Source organism: Haliaeetus leucocephalus, unplaced genomic scaffold (assembly GCF_000737465.1).
Source record: "Haliaeetus leucocephalus isolate CR32 unplaced genomic scaffold, Haliaeetus_leucocephalus-4.0 Scaffold184, whole genome shotgun sequence".
Taxonomy (NCBI): domain Eukaryota; kingdom Metazoa; phylum Chordata; class Aves; order Accipitriformes; family Accipitridae; genus Haliaeetus; species Haliaeetus leucocephalus.
Window position 1 is genome coordinate 8,048,953 of NW_010972620.1, and position 21,031 is coordinate 8,069,983.

Below are 21,031 nucleotides of genomic sequence, written 5' to 3' on the forward strand. Positions count from 1 at the left end.
CCATCTATCTATCTCAGAGCAACTCTGCTCAGGTCAGAGTGAGGGCACCCAGCATTGCCCTGTCCGTGCTTTGAGTCTGTAAGCTAGCTCCAACCATAAGCTGGCAAATCATGCTAAGAAGGATGAAAGCATGGCATAATACCTGCTGGCAATGCTGTCTGAATGTGACCGAATGATTTCCAGAGTAAAGTTGACCTGAATTTAGCCAGCTCAGAGCCCTAGCAGAGAAGGCTGACTTTATCTGCACCTTCTCAAACAAAAATGTCCTTGATAGCACCACAAACTCTCACACTGATGCGCACCTAGATGAGAAAAGTGCACCATATTCGGGAAAATAGATTTGTGTATTGAAAATCAAAGGTGTAGCCTTCGCAGTGCCATTGATCTGACAGCTGGTCTATAGATAAATCTCTTGGTTTAGATTAAACCATTAAAATGGAAGTAGTGATACTAGCCTCCATTGCAAAAGCACACAGAGGGCTAAGAGCACAGAGGAAGCCATTGTACCGTTGCTATTGTCCCCTCACTACACTGCCAGTTTGTTTCCAGAGGAAAACCCCTAAACATTCACCTTCCAGCTCTTGCGCTTCATCCCATCAGACTGTCAACCTGCCTGCATTTCACAACAGTGGCCATATATGCCATTTTCACAGCCAAATCAAAATTTCCACTGGCATAGGCCAGACTGGCAAACACATTTCCCTTCCTGCAGAATGCCACCTTCCTTTGTTCCCCTGATCCATGAGCTGAAAAAGCACTAGGAAAAAAAAAAAAATAATGGCTTGATCACATGGGACTCTCAGACCAAGTCAGCAAGGGTGCCAGCCTGTGCCAGCTTGTGCTAGCCCTGAAGTCCTAGCTAACATATACTTAGAAATACACACATCCTGGACAAGCAGAATGGGCCTATATCAAACTGCAGTGATTCCTGGAGGTTACAGGTTGTGATTCTGTGCAAAGGCAGGTAAGAGGAACCAATCTGGCCTTTAAAATTACAATTTTTCCTTTTTGTATGTGTGCATGCTGGACATTCCATTATCATGGATGATTTCACCTCCATCATGGAGTTTTAACATTCAGCCAACTCCTTAATTTTAATTCAAGCACCAAGACCTGGAAAATAACTCTAAATTAAATCAAGTACTTTAAGGTTCATTTGCTCAAACCTATTAGACAGCTGGACACATTTATTAAACTGGACCTGTGTTAATCCAAGCAAATTGGCCTTTGGGTATACTACAAAAATTAGCACAGTAGAAATTCAGTACAATGGTTCCAGCAGGGTGGGGAGGGCAACAGAAGAGCCTCAGCCAGGTCGTATGAGTGTAAGACAACATTCACCTGTGCAGCAGCACAGAGAGTACCTTAGTGAGACTGCACAGTGACACAAGACACATCTGGTTCTGCTTGGGATGCCGATGGGCTGAACAGGAAAAGAAGTTGCAATCCCTCAGCATGGAACTAGAATATATCACCTAACAATACCAGTCACTATGCACAATATTACACACACCTCATCCTTTAATCCACACACAAATCAGCGTCCCCATCTTCCACCTGTACTTAGAGCACCACAGTTTGCCCATGAGCGGGCCCAGAGAAGGATCTGACATGTACATTAAACATCCCAGAAGGAACTTTGGTGTGATGCAGATTGTTGTCCTGAAAAAAAATGGTGGCTGCTGCTGTCATGTCGATATATCCTTTGCCATACTTCTGTCAGAGTTGAAGTTGAAGGACATTTCATGATGTAGCTGGAGATAATGCTTTGCAAAGAATGAAAGGTGCTCTGGGTCTTTGATTGGGCCACGGGTAATCGGCACCGTCTATACCACTCGACACCTCAACATATTTCAGCAACATGTACAATCACTCCAAGGTATCACAAGGATCAGCTGCTCCATGTCCAGCTATGTCCAAAGCAACCATCCCAAACACACCCATATCTGCTTGTACTGTGTTGCCTATGGGTCTGAAATTTAAGCTAGATGATAAAACAGATAACAGATCATATTTACAACTCAGATGCATAAGAGCTACATGGAATTCTTCAGCAAACATCACTGCTTTGCTCTACCTTTTCTAGATTACTTTCTATTTCAAAAAATCTTTTTTAAGGCCCTATTCAGAACTAACTTCTATACTAAGGACAAAAACAATGGCAGGAAAACTCTGACACCTGGGTACACTGGAAGGCTTAAGCAGATGATCAAGTTACCAGTACCTATATTTTCTCAGATGTACTTTAATGGCTGTCCATGTGCTAGCACTGAGCCAAAAATATCTGAACTGTAAGGTGATTTTGCATCCCTCTCTTTCAATGCAGTATAAACTATGTGGAATTACCTGGTACTTGTCATGGACTGGATGTGTGTATGTGGGTGGTTGCCACAGCTCAGCTAGGGCACAGCAACTTGCCAAGTTATAGTAAGTGAGTTTTGTTCCTGAGCTCTTCTGGTGTCTCAATTATGCTTCCACAAAAATAGGTGAGCTCTTACAGTAAGCTTCCTAATTTGATGTAAAATCCCAGTAGAACCAGCATTTACTGTTTTTATTTCTCCTGCTACTGTTGGTAGCGAGGGTAAGAGGTTAAAACACGAGCAGCTTTGTCAGAGAGAAAATAAAATACTTGGTGTGCCTGCTATTTTTTATCTCAAGTTCCATATTTCATGTAAAATCCCCACTTTTTTCTACTGCGATCTCACCTCAGTGCACACCTTCAACTGCAACTCAATAATGTAGACAATGATGTGACTTAAACTGCTTTTGTAAATAACAGCAGATACTACATTGCAAAATCATCAGCTGTACGTTTCACAACTGTAATAACGGAGGATAGTGCCTGTGTCAGCTGTCTCACTCCTAAAGCCGACAATAAAAACTGTAGCTAATAAGCAGTCCTGCTCTCTCCATTTGAAAGCGTGACCACAACTTGTAGTTTCACTTACTTTAATTATTAATAAAAGAGCTCTTTAAAAAAAATTTTGCCAATCATTTGAAAATTCACTACAAAGTCTCATCTCCCTCTCTAATGTATCCAAGACTGTGAATAATAGTCACAGACAGACACAAGCAATTCATTGAGAGCGTAGCTTGAAGTTCTAGATACAACTGGTTATTTGAACACCAACAGCTTTAAAGTATTGTATTGGAATCCAGCATTATATACTGCAAACTGGTATGTAATGGAAACCCCCCCGGTTATTTGAACACCAGCAGTTTTTAAACACTTGAAAGGCAGTATTATCCCATATATAGTGGTATATAATTCAGTTAAGTTGCAAGTGAACGCTGGTAATAACAGTGGTCTTCAAAGCTCAGTAGGGCTGATAACAACCAGATGTAAAAAAGTAATGACTCCTAAGAACAACACTAGACAGGAGGAAATAAACTCACGAAGGTTGAAGTTCAGATAATGACAACCCTTTTCAGATAAGGAAAAAACTAAAACACAAAACAAGCAAAGGCAAGAGGTTTTTATCAGGGCTGAGAGAGCTCCCTCTCTGGTGCAGCAAGCTTAGGAAGTAAAAATGAACCAAAGGGCAGCTGTACCTTGGTGCTGTTACCAAACCACCAGAAGTAGGTAAGTGTGCCTGCCTGGCTGGGCCAAACTACTGCAGTAATGTTGACGTCCTTATTTCTGATGGCGACAAAGGGGACACTCAGATGGACGTGCTCCACCGGACCTGTGGGAAGTGAGAGCTCATTATTAGAGGCTTTGAGTTAAATCCTCCCTGCACGGTTGTGAACAGCAGGGATCTTTCCTTTAAATAAATTGAATGTCTTACGTCAGCAGTGAGACTCTACTATAGCAATACAACTTAATTTCAGCAGTCAATAAGCGACGGAAAAAAATACCAGATTAATAAACATAAAATCATTTTTTTTTTTCCTCACTCTTAATTCTAGGGGAGCCAGAAATGCACATTTTCCACAGTGCTAATTTCAGACAGGGTCAGCACTATGTTTAGAAAATTTTTTTAAATGCAGTTTGAGGGAGAATAATGAACTGGCTTTGCACTGGGTAGGGCAAGCTGCTATCGGAAGCTTGAGGGATAGGACATGAGAGAATGAAGGTGTTTTCTTGAGAATATATCCACTGAGCTACTAAGATTTGTGGGGAAATCGTTTTAGCCAAGATGGCTTAAATCTGATTATACATGAGGCATTTATGACTTGATTAAATGCACAGGTTTTTAGAAGACCTCCAAAAGAAAGATTCATAATTTTGGAAATCCTTGGTATCTTTTTCACTTTGACCTGACCTTGAGAAGTCTTTGGGGAGTCAGTTACCATAAACAAAAAGTCAGGAACTACTTGAAAGGTGTGCGCATTAGCATACCAAGGCATTTAACTGTCAGAAGAACTTGTTTCTGAAAGATATAAAAAATAACTAAGTATTAATGCAAAGTTGTGTCTAATAAATGCAAATGTCCAGAATGAGTCCAGTGCATGAAGTACAGAATTATGAAGCCAGGCCCTCTCCAGAAAAAACATGTGCAAAATGTACTGAGGTTTTGTTTGCTAGTTTGTTTAAAGTTTTTGCTATCTCCATTGTTTTCCTTCTTGTTTAATTTTTTGTTTTTACTGGTACCGAATTTCAGCTGATAACTGCTGCACATCAGACAGTGTTACTGAGTCTTTCTGGATGGTACCTTTTAAAACACAGCAAGCCGATAGACTATCACCATGAAAAGGAAAGGATCAAATAAGAAAGAAGTGAGATTTTTCTTTGATAAGACATTAATTCTGGGAAGCAGGAAATTTGCTGATTTTAACTAAGACAATCTTCTTGTGTTACCTCTCCTCTCTTCAAGCATGAAATGGGGACATTAATCACTTCTCCACCTGCTTGAATTACAAGGATATTGGAGAGTAAGGGCTGTTCTTTTACCACCAGAACATACAGCTCCGAGCACAATGGGACACTATTCTTGCTTTTGGCTCCTTAAAACTTGTTCTTTTTTTTTTTTTTCCTCCCTTTCCCAAGGGGTCTCTACCAGCAAGTCACTCCTGAACTCTGCCCATAGCAAGTACTCTGGGTTCCCAAGAACAGCAGGTTCCCACAAATATTTTGTGACAGTGCATGCAAGAGGAAAAACATTAAATCTTCACTTCCTTTAAATGAAGAGATGAGCAGCTTGACAGCAGATTCCAGAAAGGTGAAAAGTTGACTGACCACTGATAAAGCTGCAGGGTAGAAAACTACTGTTGCTTGAGGCCAAGGAGCTTCTTTCTCCTTTTTTTTTTTCAGTACAGGATCCCAGCACCAGACAGATTGTATAATAAGAGTGATATATATAGCAAGCGGTTTTGTCTGTACATTTGAGCTTCAAGGTCAAACCTCCTATACTGACTAGTACATCCAAATATATTAAAAGTCTAGCACTGAGGTATCATCTTATTTCAGTGTTAGCATGAATGTAAATGCTTGCAAAATATTTCCCTAGAGATAATGATAATAAGTTGGCCACCTAAGAACACTATAAAAGTCAACGGACAGATCTGAGAGGCTGAGGAAGAAAACAGTAGAGTAGCACAACCAGGCCAAGCAACTGCCGCTCGTTGCATTCTAGTCTAAAATCCTCACCATGAAAAAGCAGCTCCTATGAGAAAAATCAGATAATCCATACAAAGCTGCTTGTTATTACCAGGTAACCATCACTTTTGTCAGCTAATGGCCCAAGGTGAAGGAAAAAACAGTTAATGCTCTAATAACAGGTTGTTAAATGCAGCCATGATTGACTTTGAGGGAATTATGAGCATAATAAAAGCTTCAAGGAACATTTATTCCTTCACACAGGGAGCTTGAAATTAAAAAGAAGAAAAAAGTTCTTGAGTTTTAGAAATTTCTGATTTTCTTCCAGCAGAAAAGCTCAAGATAGACAGGCTAGAAGACATTCTGAAAGGCTAAGGGAAAAGACACACATGGCTGTGAACACCATTAGGGACAAAACCGATGAGGTACATCTGAACACAGACGGAGCTCTCTGCCCAGGAGATCTAGTAGTCTGAGAGCAGGACAAAGAACTAGGATCTTCCTGGTGTCATCCTGCATTCCACACCCTCTGCTCTCTCCTGTGGCTTTGAGAAAGCCAGCTGGGGGCTCTATATTTGAGTCTGCTCATGTGCCAAGTGGAGAGAAATTGCATTGATTACCAAACAGGAGGGAAAAGTCAGGGATGCATGTCAAACACAAGAAATATGAAAAGTAGCACATTAGCCCTCAGTACATTCATATCCCAGGAAGTATGCTCAGCATACTGCTTTGCTTTTATTTAATAAGCACTGTAAACTCCCAAATCCTGAATAACTGACTCAAAATTTAGTAGATTAATCTAAACCTCTTGGTATTAGAAGTGTACTGAAAACACACATTTGGACTTTATTTCATGTGCTGTTTGGTGTTTGACCCTTTCAGAAAGCCTGAGAAACATTTTCAAACTTGTCTCTGTATCTGTGAAGACTGCAAATATATTTGTGTTAAAAGGAACTTCCCTTTCTCTTCATTCAATAAGTTTACTTAACAAGACAGAAGAGTGTCTAAAAGTCCAAGCCTTTGGAACAGCGTGAGCTGCGTATGTGGGTGGGATTGCATGTATTCTTAGGCCCCACTGAAGTTGCACGAATTTTCAGTGAGGTCGGGTTTTCACCCAAGGAATCTAGCAGCTGGAAGTACTTACAGACCACATGCAGTAAGAGGACAGCAGTGTCAGAGCCCAGGCTGTTCTCTGCATATGCTGTCACCTGAAAGATTCCAGCACTCTTATACACATGCCGGATGCCATCCTCAACAGGGCTGAAATTAGCATAGGATACTGCAATGCCGTCTCCAAAATCAAGCTGAATGTTTGTTCTTTGGAGATCGCCCTGCAACAGAGAAGGTTGAATTAGGCAACTGGGCTGATAAGAGTGATTTATATTACCCTCCATCCCACTCTTCAGTTCCATTTCATTAGCATGGACACAAACTTGTAACTTTACCAAAAAAGCCTAGCTTTGTTTTGTCAGTCCCCAAAGTGGCCAGACTCAAATCAATGCTGGGTAATTATATACAAGCAATGCTTAGAATAGCTGAACATTTACACATGTAAAGAGATGTTATTCCCCCAACTTGGGTTTAGAGACTTTGGAAGGGCAGAGTGCTGCGGAGTGCCAAATGGGCATGTATCAAGGGGCCCATATTTGAATCATCTAATGCAATGCATGGTTGGGGGTTATGTGTCACTGAAGTGACCAGGGAGGGCTTTGCACAGCCTCTCATTGAATGGGTGGTGTCCAGCAAGGAACTCCATCAGAGGCAGTGAGATGGGAGGTACTACACTGATGGCAGGCTAGATGCTAATTGGAGAGCAATTCCCATGTGCACATGGGAGCATCAGGAATACTCTGGAGACAGGACAATGGTTGAAGTAGCTTTTCAATACATTCCAAAGAAACAGAACCTAGTCACTGAGAAGCTCTAAGTCTAGTCTAAGCTAGTTTTCCAGGCTTCCTCTATAGTCGGCTGTCCTGGTTTCAGCTGGGATAGAGTTAATTGTCTTCCTAGTAGCTGGTACAGTGCTATGTTTTGAGTTCAGTATGTGAAGAATGTTGATAACGCTGATGTTTTCAGTTGTTGCTAAGTAGTGTTTAGACTAAAGTCAAGGATTTTTCAGCTTCTCACGCCCAGCCAGTGAGAAAGCTGGAGGGGCACAAGAAGTCGGCACAGGACACAGCCAGGGCACCTGACCCAAACTGGCCAACGGTGTATTCCATACCATGGGACGTCCCATCTAGTATAGGAACTGGGGGGAGTGGGGGTGGGGGATCGCCGCTCAGGGACTAACTGGGTGTCAATCGGTGGGTGGTGAGCAATTGCACTGTGCATCATTTGTACATTCCAATCCTTTTATTATTACATGACATTACATGTCATATTACTATATGACAATAAAACTGTCATTTTATTAGTGTTATCATTATTAGTTTCTTCTTTTTATATTCTCTTAAACCATTCTTATCTCAACCCACGAGTTTTACTTCTTTTACCGATTTTCTCTCCCATCCCACTGAGGGGGGAGTGAGTGAGCTGCTGCGTGGTGCTTAGTTGCTGGCTGGGGTTAAACCACAACATCAGAGAAAGAGAGAGAAAGACAGCAAGAAACCAACACATCCCATCCTAAGATAACTGAGACAGGTGACATGAATCATCTTCTGCAAATATCCACCCCTGTACCCTGATGATAGAGAGTCTAGATGACTAGTTTCAGCTAGACATGTAACTTCAGGATGGCTGAATTTATACAGGTTGAGTCCCACACCAAGGACTGACAGTTTTTGTCTAATGTCAGTCAACACAGAGATAGAGGCTGGATACACAGAAGAATGAAGTAGATGATGAGAAAATCCCTTCTAGGTTTACTGTCAATGACAGCTATTAAACGAAGGATGGAACAACAGATGAGAGATTCCAGCATTGCAGGAATTGTCTAGAGGCAGCAGCTGCACTGTTTTAATTTAAATCATGCTTTAAACTACTGTAGTTGAACTACAGAAATGTCTGTTATTTCAGGTTTTTGGAGCCTTACTTTATACTTGTCCCCAGCTGACTAAAAGTAACACGAAACAAGGTTAGTTTAAACAGAGCTAAAGCCCACTGCAGTGATTTCACTAAACTGAAATAAACTACACCTCAGATTAAATCTCTGTACCTTTCTACATATATATAAGATGTGTTGGCCCAAGTAATTTCCTTTAATGAAAGGTCTCCACTGTATTCACTATGGGTGAAGAAGATACCACCACCTTTTGCAGCCCAAAACTGAAACCAATCCCCAGATATATTGAGGATAAGAGTGAGATTCCAAAGTTAAAAAAAAAATAAATCAAAAAATCCCTGCTCCTAAATTTAACTGGGTTTTGGTTTGGTTTTTTGTTTGTTTTTAAATAGGAAATTCAGAAGTATTTCATGGCCATCTCATAAACCCCATTATAGCTGTAAATGCACAGGGTCAGAATCAAAGCTAATGTGCAGTCCCAGTACATACTGATCTAAGGGAGGGAAGCAACCATGTAACTCACAGCCAGTTCTGATGTACCTCCAATCCCTTCACAGCCAGCTCAAATCCTGCAGGGTCCTACATCTACCGGGCTCACTGAAAAAGACCACTGAACTCATGGATTTCACTAAAGCCTCTGGGCCAGGTATTGCACAAAACAAACCATGACTTACTAGAAAAACTGTACAGATCAGACAAAGGGAAAAGGTTGCTTGGGACAACCACACCTGTGACAGTCCCTAAAAGTTTTAGAGTTGACAACACCAGCTTTTCTCTGAGCAGCCGTTTCCAAGTTTACCTGTGTGCGGCAAAACACATGGCTTGCAGCCTAAATTCTGACTATGAACATCACATCCTTAAGTGTTTTTTCATATGGTCCAAACATATTCATACATAGCATTTGGGGACATTTTGGATCATGACTTCTTATCATCCCGGGACAGTCAGGATAAAGGCAGAATATTGGCTGGATCATGGAGAAAGAGGTCCTTAAATCAGGATTAAATAGCTCACAGGCTGTTCTAACCCAAATGATCAGCAACTGAGACCAAAGGTGCACCACAAAGGCTCCTGCAGAGATAGAAACATCTATGAAAGGCAAGAGGCCCCAGTTCTTGCCTCCCGCTAACTCCAAATTCACGGGAGCTGCTGTGTCACTGGCAGTTGCCATGAGCCCTGTGTAAGTGGCAATCATGGCACTGACACAGGCAGGATGCTGTGTTCTGCTACTGGTCTCAGTCCTGAAAATGCACCTGATCTTGTCCTTTGGATGGAAACCTGGGAGCACAGACAAGAAGCCAGACTACACCAAAGCAGGTCCCCTGTGCAGATAAGCAGGACAGCAGCATGCCCCACAGACTTTATCTTCCTGATAGGCTACGCCTGAATTAACTAATCAGTGTGTAGGAAGGGTATTTTTCAGATGAAAATTTGCCTTGAGTGTATACTTGGAGTCTTCAGGTACACACCCATATAATTAGGGTTATTACATGTAGTTTTTGAAATAAGGATATTTGGTTATAAACCAGGACAATATGTTAGATCGCTCTCCTTTCTTGCTCCATCATTCCTATTCCACAGGAGCCAGGGGAGTTTTGTCTATTGACTTGATCAGGGCACGATTTTCACTTCTGTCCTACCAGGACATTAAAAATACGGTATAAACCAACAAGAGAACGTAAAGGACTAGAAGTGGTAGTGACACTAAACCTATCTATAATATTGAGTAACCAATAACATCCTTTTGACAGAGAGTTTTTTAAGTCACACTGAAAAATTCTCTAGCAGGGGCAAAATTACACTCTTGGGAGATTCAGTTATTTGATAGAAAGGCTCCCACAGCTTGTTAAACCTTTCAGAATCACTTCTCAAGGGAATGTACTAAGACCACAAGTTCTTCTCTCATGGAAAACAGTGAACAGAGGATAAAAAATTGATCTGGGCTGGATTTATCACTGGTGACCTCAGGCTGAAACCTCTTGCACCCATCATGGCAGCTCCTCCCTCATGCCTTACAATTCTTTTCTATTTCCTCCTTGCTTCTCCAATATGATTCTATCTTAAATGAGAAGGTTTGAAGTGGAGAAGCATGAACAGATTTTTCATGACTAAACAGTAGCAGATGATCTTTCTACCCAATTATGAGAGTTGGGTCTTCAATGCAAAGCCTGCCCATCACACTAATGTTTTCTTTCTCCATTCCATACCTCTGTATCCAGTATATAAAATACTAAAACAAGTGTGCTAGCCCCACACATGATGTCAGATACTGTGGAGTTTATGAATGTAAATTAAAATAGAAATGAAGTGGAGGGATTTCAAATGGAAAAAAAAAAGTCATTGCTCTCCATATATATTCAAAAGGCACGTTTTATTGCTTTAAGCCTCGTAAACTACCAAAAGGGAATGAGCTAGTGGCTGTCGTAAAGACTGGAGCTCTGTGTACTGAAATCAGTGAGCAGGCAAAGGGTAGTGGAATGGGGTGGAGAGGAGTATTGCCATGGAACAGCCATTCAAAGTCATCTCCCCATCAGGACTAGCCTGGGACAGCTTTCCTGCCTGGAAGCCACACTAGCAAAGTGACAAAAACTGCAGAGACAGAACAGTGGTTGAAATTTCGGCCTTCTGAAGTTAAGTGCCAAACTCCCACTGATTTCAGGAGGGCTACATTTCATCCAACATATGCTTGGGGCAGGGGGGACTGCAGTGTACATACACAATGTATTTTTATTCTTCTAATGAAGGTCTCAAATTGCTTGCATAAGAACATGACATGGATGTAGCTATCTCTTTCTATAAACACGGTTTAGCAATCTTCTAACAGACGTGCAGAGCTCCAATACTTGCTCAGGCTTGTTCTTTGAATAGTCACTGCTTGCCTTCTCAGCTCACTGCAATTACAACCCTGTTACAAAGCCTCGCCATCACCTTGTAATTACTGAAAGAGTGAAGCTGTGAGATGGCATAAACAGAAGAGAAGTGAACAGAACTGTTCAGTAACTGGAGCTGCCACATAAACAACCATTTAGGCTTGAGGGGAGTTTATGTACCGTTCAGAGGGGAGCTGGGGATGAACGGAAAAGGTCAGGTGCAAAAACAGATTCATAGATCTGGTTTAGAACACAACTCCATACAACAGCAATTTGGCAGTCTATTATTTCTTTGTGCTCAAACTTGGATTAAAAAAAGGTAAAAAAAGGTGCTTATTTCCCTATGTTCCCCTGCACGTATATACAGTCTAAATCACAGTCCAGCCCCTTATTTCTAAAAACACAGCAAAATCATCAGTTGTTCTGCATCATGCACATATTCTGAATTACCACTGTGAAAAATATTACTAAAGCTAAATCTGTAAATCCTGAGAAAATTAGTTTTCAATTAACTATGATAAAGTCTTCATTTACCATTGGACAGCGTAAGGGTCAGTCACACCAATATATTGAGGGTGTGTACTAGAAGGTAGAAAGGAACTGATGGCTAATCACAAAGTTGATAATAGGAGGGCTTGTCAGACTGCTGTTTGGCTCAGAAAGTGAATGTAGACATAGGTGAAAAACAACGCACCAGGAAACAGACTGACCAGAGAAGGTGGAAGGAGACAGGAATGAAACTGTGTGACAGCAATGTATGTAATAATTAAGACTTCTACAGAAATTATTTCTTCCAACTAACACGGAATAGTTTGATAACAATTTGTCTCAGGTTCACACTGAAAGACTGGGGTACTTTTGCCCAAAATCTCAGTGTTGGGGTTTTTTTTTTTTCTCCTCTTAAAATGTCTATTCTTTTAAGAAACAAACTCAACACACAACTCTCTGTGGAATAAACTGTTCACCCACAAAGACATGTTCTTGGAAATCCCTTTCCCTTAGAAAAAAAATTGTGTCGATGAAATGTTTTTCTAACTACCCTTATTTTTCAACAAAGGATGTAGAGTGAACGTCCTCACATATTTATTCAGCTGCCGGTTCAATCTCTAAAGCCTTGTAAAGACTCCACTCTTCAGCTGCCTTATTCCCCATCTGTTTATCATTCTTTGTGTGCAGCAGTTCCGCTTGAGTTCCTTAATAAATTACTACTAGATTCCTAATTTTTAGATTATGTCTGTTCTTTTCTGAACTCCCACTCAGAGTGTCTATACAAATCGTCTTACCATGTCAAGTCTGCAGAATATAAAAGAATCAGCCAGGTAGACAAGAAATCCACTTTGTATAAAAGCAGAGCATGCATGAACCTCTGAGGAAGTATGTGAAGAGGCCCTGTCAGATTAGTGTGGTCCCAATGAAACATGTAGTTACTGTAAAAGAATTTAAATTAATAGAAGTGTGTGTGTTTAAAAAAAAATAACAGGGTATCAAGAGAAAAAACTTGTCCATGGCAGTATGCTCAGATTTACAACAGCTTCTTGCATTCTTGAAGGTCTAAGTTGCCAATGCAGGCTACTCCTGGGACTGGGAGGGGAAGGAACACTAGGCTTGCACTGTTTCTAATATGATTTCCCCAGAGACCTAATGATGCTTGTTGTCAGAGCAGGATACTTAGGAGACAGGCATCTAGTCTGTCCTGGTGTGTTATTCTTATGTTCGTGACCATGACGTGTCTGGCTCCCAGCTGCCTCCAGGTACTGTCCCAAAATGAAGTACACAGGACAGAGTAGATGACAAAATGTAGTTGTGGTTCTCCAACACCACCTCACTCTCTAACTGCCCCTCCTGAGATACCCAAAGATGTTAGAAGTGACATTGTGAGTTGACCCTTCTGTTTAACCAGAAAACAGATGTAACACAATCCATTGTGGGAAAATCACTGCTGGACCTCCAATGACACCTTCCATGGGCAGCCAGAAGCCAGCAGGGGAATGCAGCAGCTGCAAACACAACAGGGTTTTTGTGGTGCAGTCACATATACCCCCAAACACCAAATCAAATCACAGACCAGAAGAGGCATAAGATCATTTGAAAAACCCTCATGTCAGCCTGAATACATACCAAGTACCTTCCTTAGCTATCCAACCCTCCAGTGAGCCACAAGCCTTGGTGACACAGGCTGCACCATACATGTTGGCTAAACAGAGGGGTACCTGGCTCAGAGAGATCACCAGAAGTGCCTCAATATTTGATGCTTCAGGCACCATCATGGCCTGATATCACTTACATTACTGTTGGCTACAGAGGGAATCGTACTAATAAATAAATAAAATAGATATGGGCTGAGGAGCATAGAGGTGGTTTGAGGAGGTTCAATTCCTACTGCAAAACAATAATGTCCTTCACTGCTCCCCATGAGTCTGAAAATGTTTCCTACTGTTCTTAACCTTTCCCAGCAAAGCTTCAGCTAAAGCTTTTCATCCCAGAAACAGAATTATTAGGCATAGAGACACCGTTTCTGCCTCACAAACTCCATAAACTGCAGTTCACTGGAGGCAGCAAGAAACTAGTGGGGAAATATATTTTTGGCCAGATCTATCTTGCTTCAGCATTGGTTTCATCATCACTGATAGACAAGATAACCAGCCAAATACTCCCCTGGCTTGACCCAATATGATTTCTTTGGATGTTTCATATATAGCCATCTTCCATTAATTATCCTAAATCTCAGGTGTTCATCATTTCATGACACCACCTGATCACTATTTTCCTCTCAGCGGCCTGACAGGTGAAGGAAAAGAATGCCAGTCCTGCCATGCAGTGAAAGCTTTGCTGAGACCACTAACACACCTCTTCCATAAGGATGATGAAGGTGGCATTGTGCCCCTGCTCCGTGACCAACTTTCCATCAGTAGTGAGGATGTGCAGTCCCCGAGGTGCTTTTCCAGGGCATTTCTCCATCTTGGCCATGTACTTCTCTTGCAAGCCATCTGTGCAGTTGTTAGACACAATCCTTCGGTACCTGGGGAACAGTAACAAAAGGAGATTGGGCTCAAGCGGTGGGCGGAAAAGTTTCTTTGTTTTGTTTTTGTTTTGTTTCTCCATATTAATGTATGTGTTTTTTCAAAGGCTAACTGCCTGCATGGTTCCCTCACTGAAAGGAAGAATCAAAGAAACCTAATGCTTTATTACATTGGAGAAAGCCAAACAAATCACAATCCAACCTTCTCCAGAGATTTTCAGCAGTATCGCTGAGAACAGACACACATTGTGGAGGTGAATTACTCTTCACTGCTAAAAGGCAGAGAACTCCTTCAACTCCCCATGCCTGCAGGACTGCACCCTGCATCCCAGCTTTTTAGTTATGATTTTATTACATTTTTGTCTGCCTCTACTCTGCTAGAAGGCCCTTGGAATGATCCGCCAAGAGCTTTGTCCAGTCCAATTTTAAAATGATTCAAGGAATGGGTTTTTCTCTTGGCTCTTCTTGGGAGAGGTTAGCTAACTAGCAAGACACTTGGTTATTCCCAGTGTTGTTGAGGGGGATTAACGCTTTCTAGTAATTTCACAGTAAAAATACAAGATTGGTTAAGAAGACACAGACCCCAACTATTTTCTTCTTCCTCTCTGTGAAGAAGGCTACAAGCAATCATACTGGCCAGGGCTCCTGTAATTATATTCCATACTTATAGAAACCTTTCAGCTGAAAGGGGGTCTCCGAAGTTAAGTGGCTTCAGACTCCCAGCAGCCCCTCACTTTGTTCAGCCACTCGCATCAACCAGCCATGAACAACCCTGTCATAACAATCAAGCATGCAGGACCCAGGACTCGGAAGCAGCCTTGCAAAGTCTTCAGGGCCTGCACTGCCTGAGAAGTAACATCACAATTTTGCACCAGCCAGTGCAACCAGAGTTTCAGAGTATCTCCCAAATGACAGAATAGCATTTGCAAAGCGATACTACCATAATAAACCAACACTTGCCATCTGTTCTGGGTAAAACCAAAAGAAACCAGCATATGTAGCTTGTCTGAAATCGCAAGGCATTGTATATACAAAGTGAAAATGGCAGAGGGGAAAAAAAAAAAGAGGCTAAAAATTGCTCATTTGAGCCTTGCCAGAAGCTGTATAAATAGGGTCTGTAAGATAGGAAGGAGTTCAATGAAAAACGGTGTGAAATACCTTGAACCTGTCCTTTTAAATGTTCAGGTGTCTCTCAGATAGACCTTCTTGATTCGTGTTTTAATTTTGCAGCAAAGGGGAGCTCCAAGTCTAGGCTCTGGGGATCATACATCACTTGATAGCAATACAATATCTACATGTCACTTATGTTAATGTGCTTCTCCCTGTCTCTAAGGAATGAGGCAATGTTCCATACAGATGCTGCTGCAAACATTACCTCACGAATAAGACTGGAAAAGAGCCAAGTGGGATGCAGAGAAAAAAGAACCATCCAGGTTCTCTTGTCTACTGCAAGGTCACCAAAACCAGAGAGATTCACTTACCCAGTGCTGTTCAAGTAGCTTTGACCAATGCTGCAATCCTTGGACAGGGAGGACGGGCTGAACCAGAAGGCTGGGACGCATTGGTTGTTGCTGTGCCTCTCATATCCATAGTCACTACAGAGATAAGTCATGAGTGCATCACTGTACCCATTCACTAGATTTAGCTCACAGTTTTAGGTGATGTTTTTGTTCCCCAAAGCACGTGTGTGTTGGTGGGTCTCTGCCGGATGGCACAACATCACGGATTGGGCTTATCCAGAAACAAAGTGCTTGGTTAGTTTGAGAGGCAGGAACACAGTTCACAGAAGGTATGTGATACCTGACAACACCAGAACTAACAACCTTGCAGAGCACTGGAGGACTTGGGTTTCATTTGGTAACAAAAAATGGGCAGAGATTCAGAAAGAAAATTGAATTGTTAATGTCTTTTCCTATTAACCTCAAATAATTTCACTTGTTAGGTTCATTTGGTTTGCTTGCTTTTTGCAGTCTTTGCTTTCAGAACAAACCAGACTAATTCCAAGATCTAATGTCGCTTTTTTCCAATGAAGCAGTTTGGAATATAAAACACCAGGAGCACTTCCTGAACAACTAGCCAAGGTATGTATATTTATGTTTGTTAACGGCCTCTCTGCTCTCTGACTGAGCTATGACTGGCCTGAAAGAAAAATATTGCCAATGTGTTTCCAACGCTAAACTAAAACAACACAGCCGACTTGGTAATCTAAGGATTACATGGTATTGTGTCACATGAGGAAGGTAATCCAGGGTATTGATGCTTCCTTGGACCACCAAAGAGTGCAACGGTACACAACCACATGCAAGACTTCTTTTTACAGCTGCCTTTGCATGCCAGTACAATGATGAAGCAATAGGATTAATTCAAAGCTTTCCATAAGTTTTAATAGGCTCTGGATCAGGTTTCTATGCATAGCCTTCATTGCCAGGCTGGATTCAAAGGGCAAATAAAAAGAGACTCTGGATTTTTGCCTGAAGCAGGTTAACAAATGCCAACAAACTAAACCTCTGTGGAAACACAAACACTACAGAAACCACTGCCTTGAAAGCTCTCTGTGCCCTTTAGGACACTGAGTTTTATCCTTCCCCTACTCAAGAGTCTGAACTGCCAACAGAAAGTCTCTAGGAAGAGCTTTGGTGAGACAAAATTGTGCTATGTCCCCAGTGACCCAGGCTGCTACTGTTCCTTTTTTGGAGGGCAAAAATTCTGCAAGCTACTTTAAAAGGTTCGGAGATTCCCTAATGCTCTTTTTCTCAACATTCAATTTAATCATTCTCAGTGGGTCCGACCTGCACAGTCAAAAATGCCTAGCAGTGACTTGGTAATTAAAAATATTCAGGAGGAGCTGTACTTTGCCCCAAAGAAGAAAAGAGCTGCATAAATATTTAATAAAATTAAAGACAACATTGCTGTATGCCCTCAAGGTTCTGTGCTTGTTCATTAACTTCTGGTAAATGTATATTAAAACCTCGCATGCTGCCCACCTTCCTTCTCATAAGCCCCAGGGTTTGCATAAGTTAAGGAAATAATCAAGTCCAGCTGCTGCGCTGTCTTTCTCAGGAAAGCTATCTTGACAGAGTAAATAAAGAAGCAGGAGGAGGAAAAAGAAAGATCAGCGAGCACTTTAATAACAATTCTGAATTCCTTCTGCCATTCTCTCTGTCAGAAAAAGGCCAGGGCTTGCTTCTGGAAATGACTACGAGGGTTTGCAGGAGTCACCCCTGATCTTGACTCGTGAGGATTTGTTGAACTGGGGCCCTGGATCATGATTTATGCCCCTGAAATTCATATCAGCCTTATATCTAACAGCAGGAAACAGATAGCACTGCAACATGAGGCAGACAGGGGCAAGGGCGTTGTGACCAAATGGGAGGGAGCACAGCCCTCCCAGCTTGTGCTGTAGGGCTCCTGCCGTCATTTGTCCTGTCTGCACAGCTCTCGAAGGCAGGCGCCATCACACCTAGTAGCGGGGGATGCTCTGTGACCAGAACCAGCCTCCAAACCTAATTACTGGGGAAGCAGAGGGCCTGTCTGTTGGGACCTGCTGGTCAGTATACTCACACAACCCCAGCTGCAGGCGCTCCTCCTTTCCCTGACACTCCACAAGACCTGCTCAGTTCACACACAAGAGACAGGCCAGTCAGTGCTTCCAGGAACAACTGGCAATTGTGAACCCAGCCAGAAAAGGCTGGGTGGACGTCTTTCGTTTTCAAAAGCACCAAGGGAAAGAGTAGGAGCTGTCCTTCCAACTGTAGATACCTACAGTGGGGACGTATCCCCATGAGCTCCCTGCCTAGAGCGTTCTTCTAGTCAGCTGAGAGCAAAGGCACTTCTCAGCACCTCCCCTTCTCATACTGACATCCAAAAGAAGGCAGATGAATCATATTCTAGAATAACCTGTATCTTGCCACTGACTAAGTACCTGTCTCATCCTTTAGAAGTCACAAGTCAGAGAAGATGAGTCCACCCTTCCTCTCTGAAAATCACTTTTAAGATAATCAAGCTTGGTGCCCCATTTCCAGCACCACTAGTATTTTCTTTGAACTGATTGCCCCACACCTTCTTCCAGTCAGCCCCGCAGACTAGCATCAAAACTCACCCTTAAACTCAAGCTGGTTCTTCTGATTCTCCATCACCAGCTATAACAATTCTGCAATTGGAAGCCAGTTGACAATCGTGTTGGCAGCGCAGAGTTTGAAACAAAAGCCACCTTGCTGTCCTCTAACTGCATTTCCTCTGCAGGACTGACAAGGTTAACAGCAATATTCTCTCATGGTAATGGGAAAGTTAAGCAAAAATGATACTGAACGTGTGCAAGGAACACGTCGATTGATTGAAAAGGTGCATTCTGATGCAGACCCTTTTTAAGGCAGAACAGCACTTAAGGCCAATTTAGCTACCACAGCTTTCCACTTACAGCTTAGAAAAGACAAGCTTCACTGTGAAAATAGAAAGCTGGTGAGGCACAAAGCTGGGGAAAAAAAAAAAAAGGAAAAGGAAAAAAAAAAGCGCAAATTCATAAGCATCTCTGGAGATTGGTGCTTGGTTCAGCAGCTCAGAGGCATACGCCAATGCCAAGGGCAGATACTGCAGGGCAAGATAGTTTGTTCATCCTGCAAGTTCCCATGATGAGAACAAAGGGGAAAGATCTCCTGAGTCAAGCTAAGGAGTCTCAGGCGTAATTTTGGCATTAGGAACAAATTAAACATCCACCCAGATAAGATGAAAATCTCTGTTCTATATCCCTGAACCTCTCTCTTAGAGCCAACCTACTCCAATATTCAAGAAAACACTTTGTTCTATATTTTTTATTCATTTTTGCTGCATTTCAGTGTGTCCATGTTCTAAAAAGAATTGTGAGTCTCAGCTGGCCTAAGTCCAAATAAGTGTGCAGATCTCATGCCTCACACCTCTTCAGGAAGGATTCAAAGGTAAGTGAAGTTTTCAGGAATCACACTGATCCCAAATCAGACATTGATCCTGATAACTTACTATAAAAATGAAAATGTTTTCTCAGCTGATCTGCTTTCAGGCTATTCTGAACTCCATTTAAATGAAGTTCTGATCATTTAAGCTCAAACATCACAGCTATTGACAGTCTTAAATCTTTGAAACATTGCCTATCACAGGTTCCCTGTAGGAATTCCTTGTGCAGAGCTTCTGACTGTTATGCATTCTTCCATCTCCTATCCCTGATTGTCAAACAATATCAAGCAGTGGTTCATTTTTTCCCTGTTTAATTTTTAAGCTGCTTTCAAAGTGACCTTAAAGCTGGAAATTAGGGCCTCATTAAATTAGAAACACCAATATTTATGCAAAACAAGTAGGTACATTTGACAAGGGTGGGCTGTACAGTCATGTCACAGAAGCCCTTTCAGAAATTTCTCAATAAAACATTGCTAAAAAGCAACAAATGCTTCCCCAGAAGTCAAAGGAATAATGATAAAAATGTGCGTGTTTTGCTAGCTTGCTCCCTAGGTATTCAATGACCTTGGAAGCGAGGACAGAGAAATTCCCTCTTTCTCCTGTAAGGGCCATCCTTTGGACCAGAGAAGAGTCATGGCTGTCACTCTTCTAGAATGATGGACAAAAAAATGTCAATTAGTACTTGCAATTTTCTGCGAATTCCAGTCTTGGATTTCTCATGGAGATTAACAAATCTCTCCCACAGATGAAGGGAACACCTCCTTCACACAACAGGTATGGGGATCATGTCTATGCTATATGGTACGATCACAGCCACAAAGCGGCATGAGACCCAGTTTCTCTGCAAGGTTTTCTGTCTGGGTGGTAGCGGAGTCACTGACAATGCTACAAACACAGTCCCTGCAAAAGTCCCCAGAGCCACATACTCACCACTCAAAGTCCCCTTGACCACAGACACATGGTTCAGACACCACAGTTTTGGAATAGTCCCGACCTAGGGAACACTGGGCTCCAGGCTTGCGTTTTTTATAGATCTTCCTCTCTCCCATGACACAAGGCTCCCCCTTCAGCAGCCAGGGAACAAGAGGAGAAAGAAAAACAGGGAGTTGTAGTGGCAGCTGGGGCCTAAATGGAGCATTTTGTCAAAAGACACAAAAGCCAATGAAAGCAAGCAATTACCACTGGGACAGTCGGGAGCTAAGAGTCTAGCTCCCTTTTGTGGCTTTGCAAACTCAAAAGCCACCTTGGGAGGACCCGGGAGAGCAGTGTGTTCAGCACTGAGTTGGGATGCTAATGACAATGTGCCCAAAATGCCTGGGTGCCTAAGCCATCACACCCACTTATGCCATACATCAGAAGGCATCCACCAATGTATCTAGTCCTACGAATTATCCTGAAAAGGCAATGTGGATGTAGTCCAGGGTTTCTTCCGTATGTCAGATGAAATCTGCTATGGGAAGAAGTGCCCAAGCCTGAAACCCGGGGCAGGGACAAAATCTAGGTGTGGAACCCAGGACTCCTGGCTCCCCTCCTCTTTCCTCGATAGACCTGGCTTTGTCATAGACCTCAAATAATTTTGATGGTGTGTTATATTGGGCTTTTTGAACACAAAGGTTTCCAAGAGCACTACTGGGAGTAGCTAATGTAAAATAAACGTTTGACATTTAGGTGGGTTG

The 21,031-nt window shown here is 42.1% G+C and overlaps 1 protein-coding gene across 1 annotated transcript in view; it reads right to left on the reverse strand.

Moving 5' to 3' along the window:
- SORCS3 (sortilin-related VPS10 domain containing receptor 3) overlaps nucleotides 1–21,031 on the reverse strand; it is a 311,734-nt gene that overhangs the window by 14,610 nt on the left and 276,093 nt on the right. The window contains exons 17-21 of the mRNA XM_010564990.1: nucleotides 20,286–20,419; nucleotides 15,911–16,024; nucleotides 14,258–14,429; nucleotides 6,684–6,870; nucleotides 3,553–3,686 (exon numbers count right to left, since the gene is read on the reverse strand). Coding sequence (XP_010563292.1) covers nucleotides 3,553–3,686; nucleotides 6,684–6,870; nucleotides 14,258–14,429; nucleotides 15,911–16,024; nucleotides 20,286–20,419 — 741 coding nt within the window. The remainder of the gene's footprint in view (nucleotides 1–3,552; nucleotides 3,687–6,683; nucleotides 6,871–14,257; nucleotides 14,430–15,910; nucleotides 16,025–20,285; nucleotides 20,420–21,031) is intronic.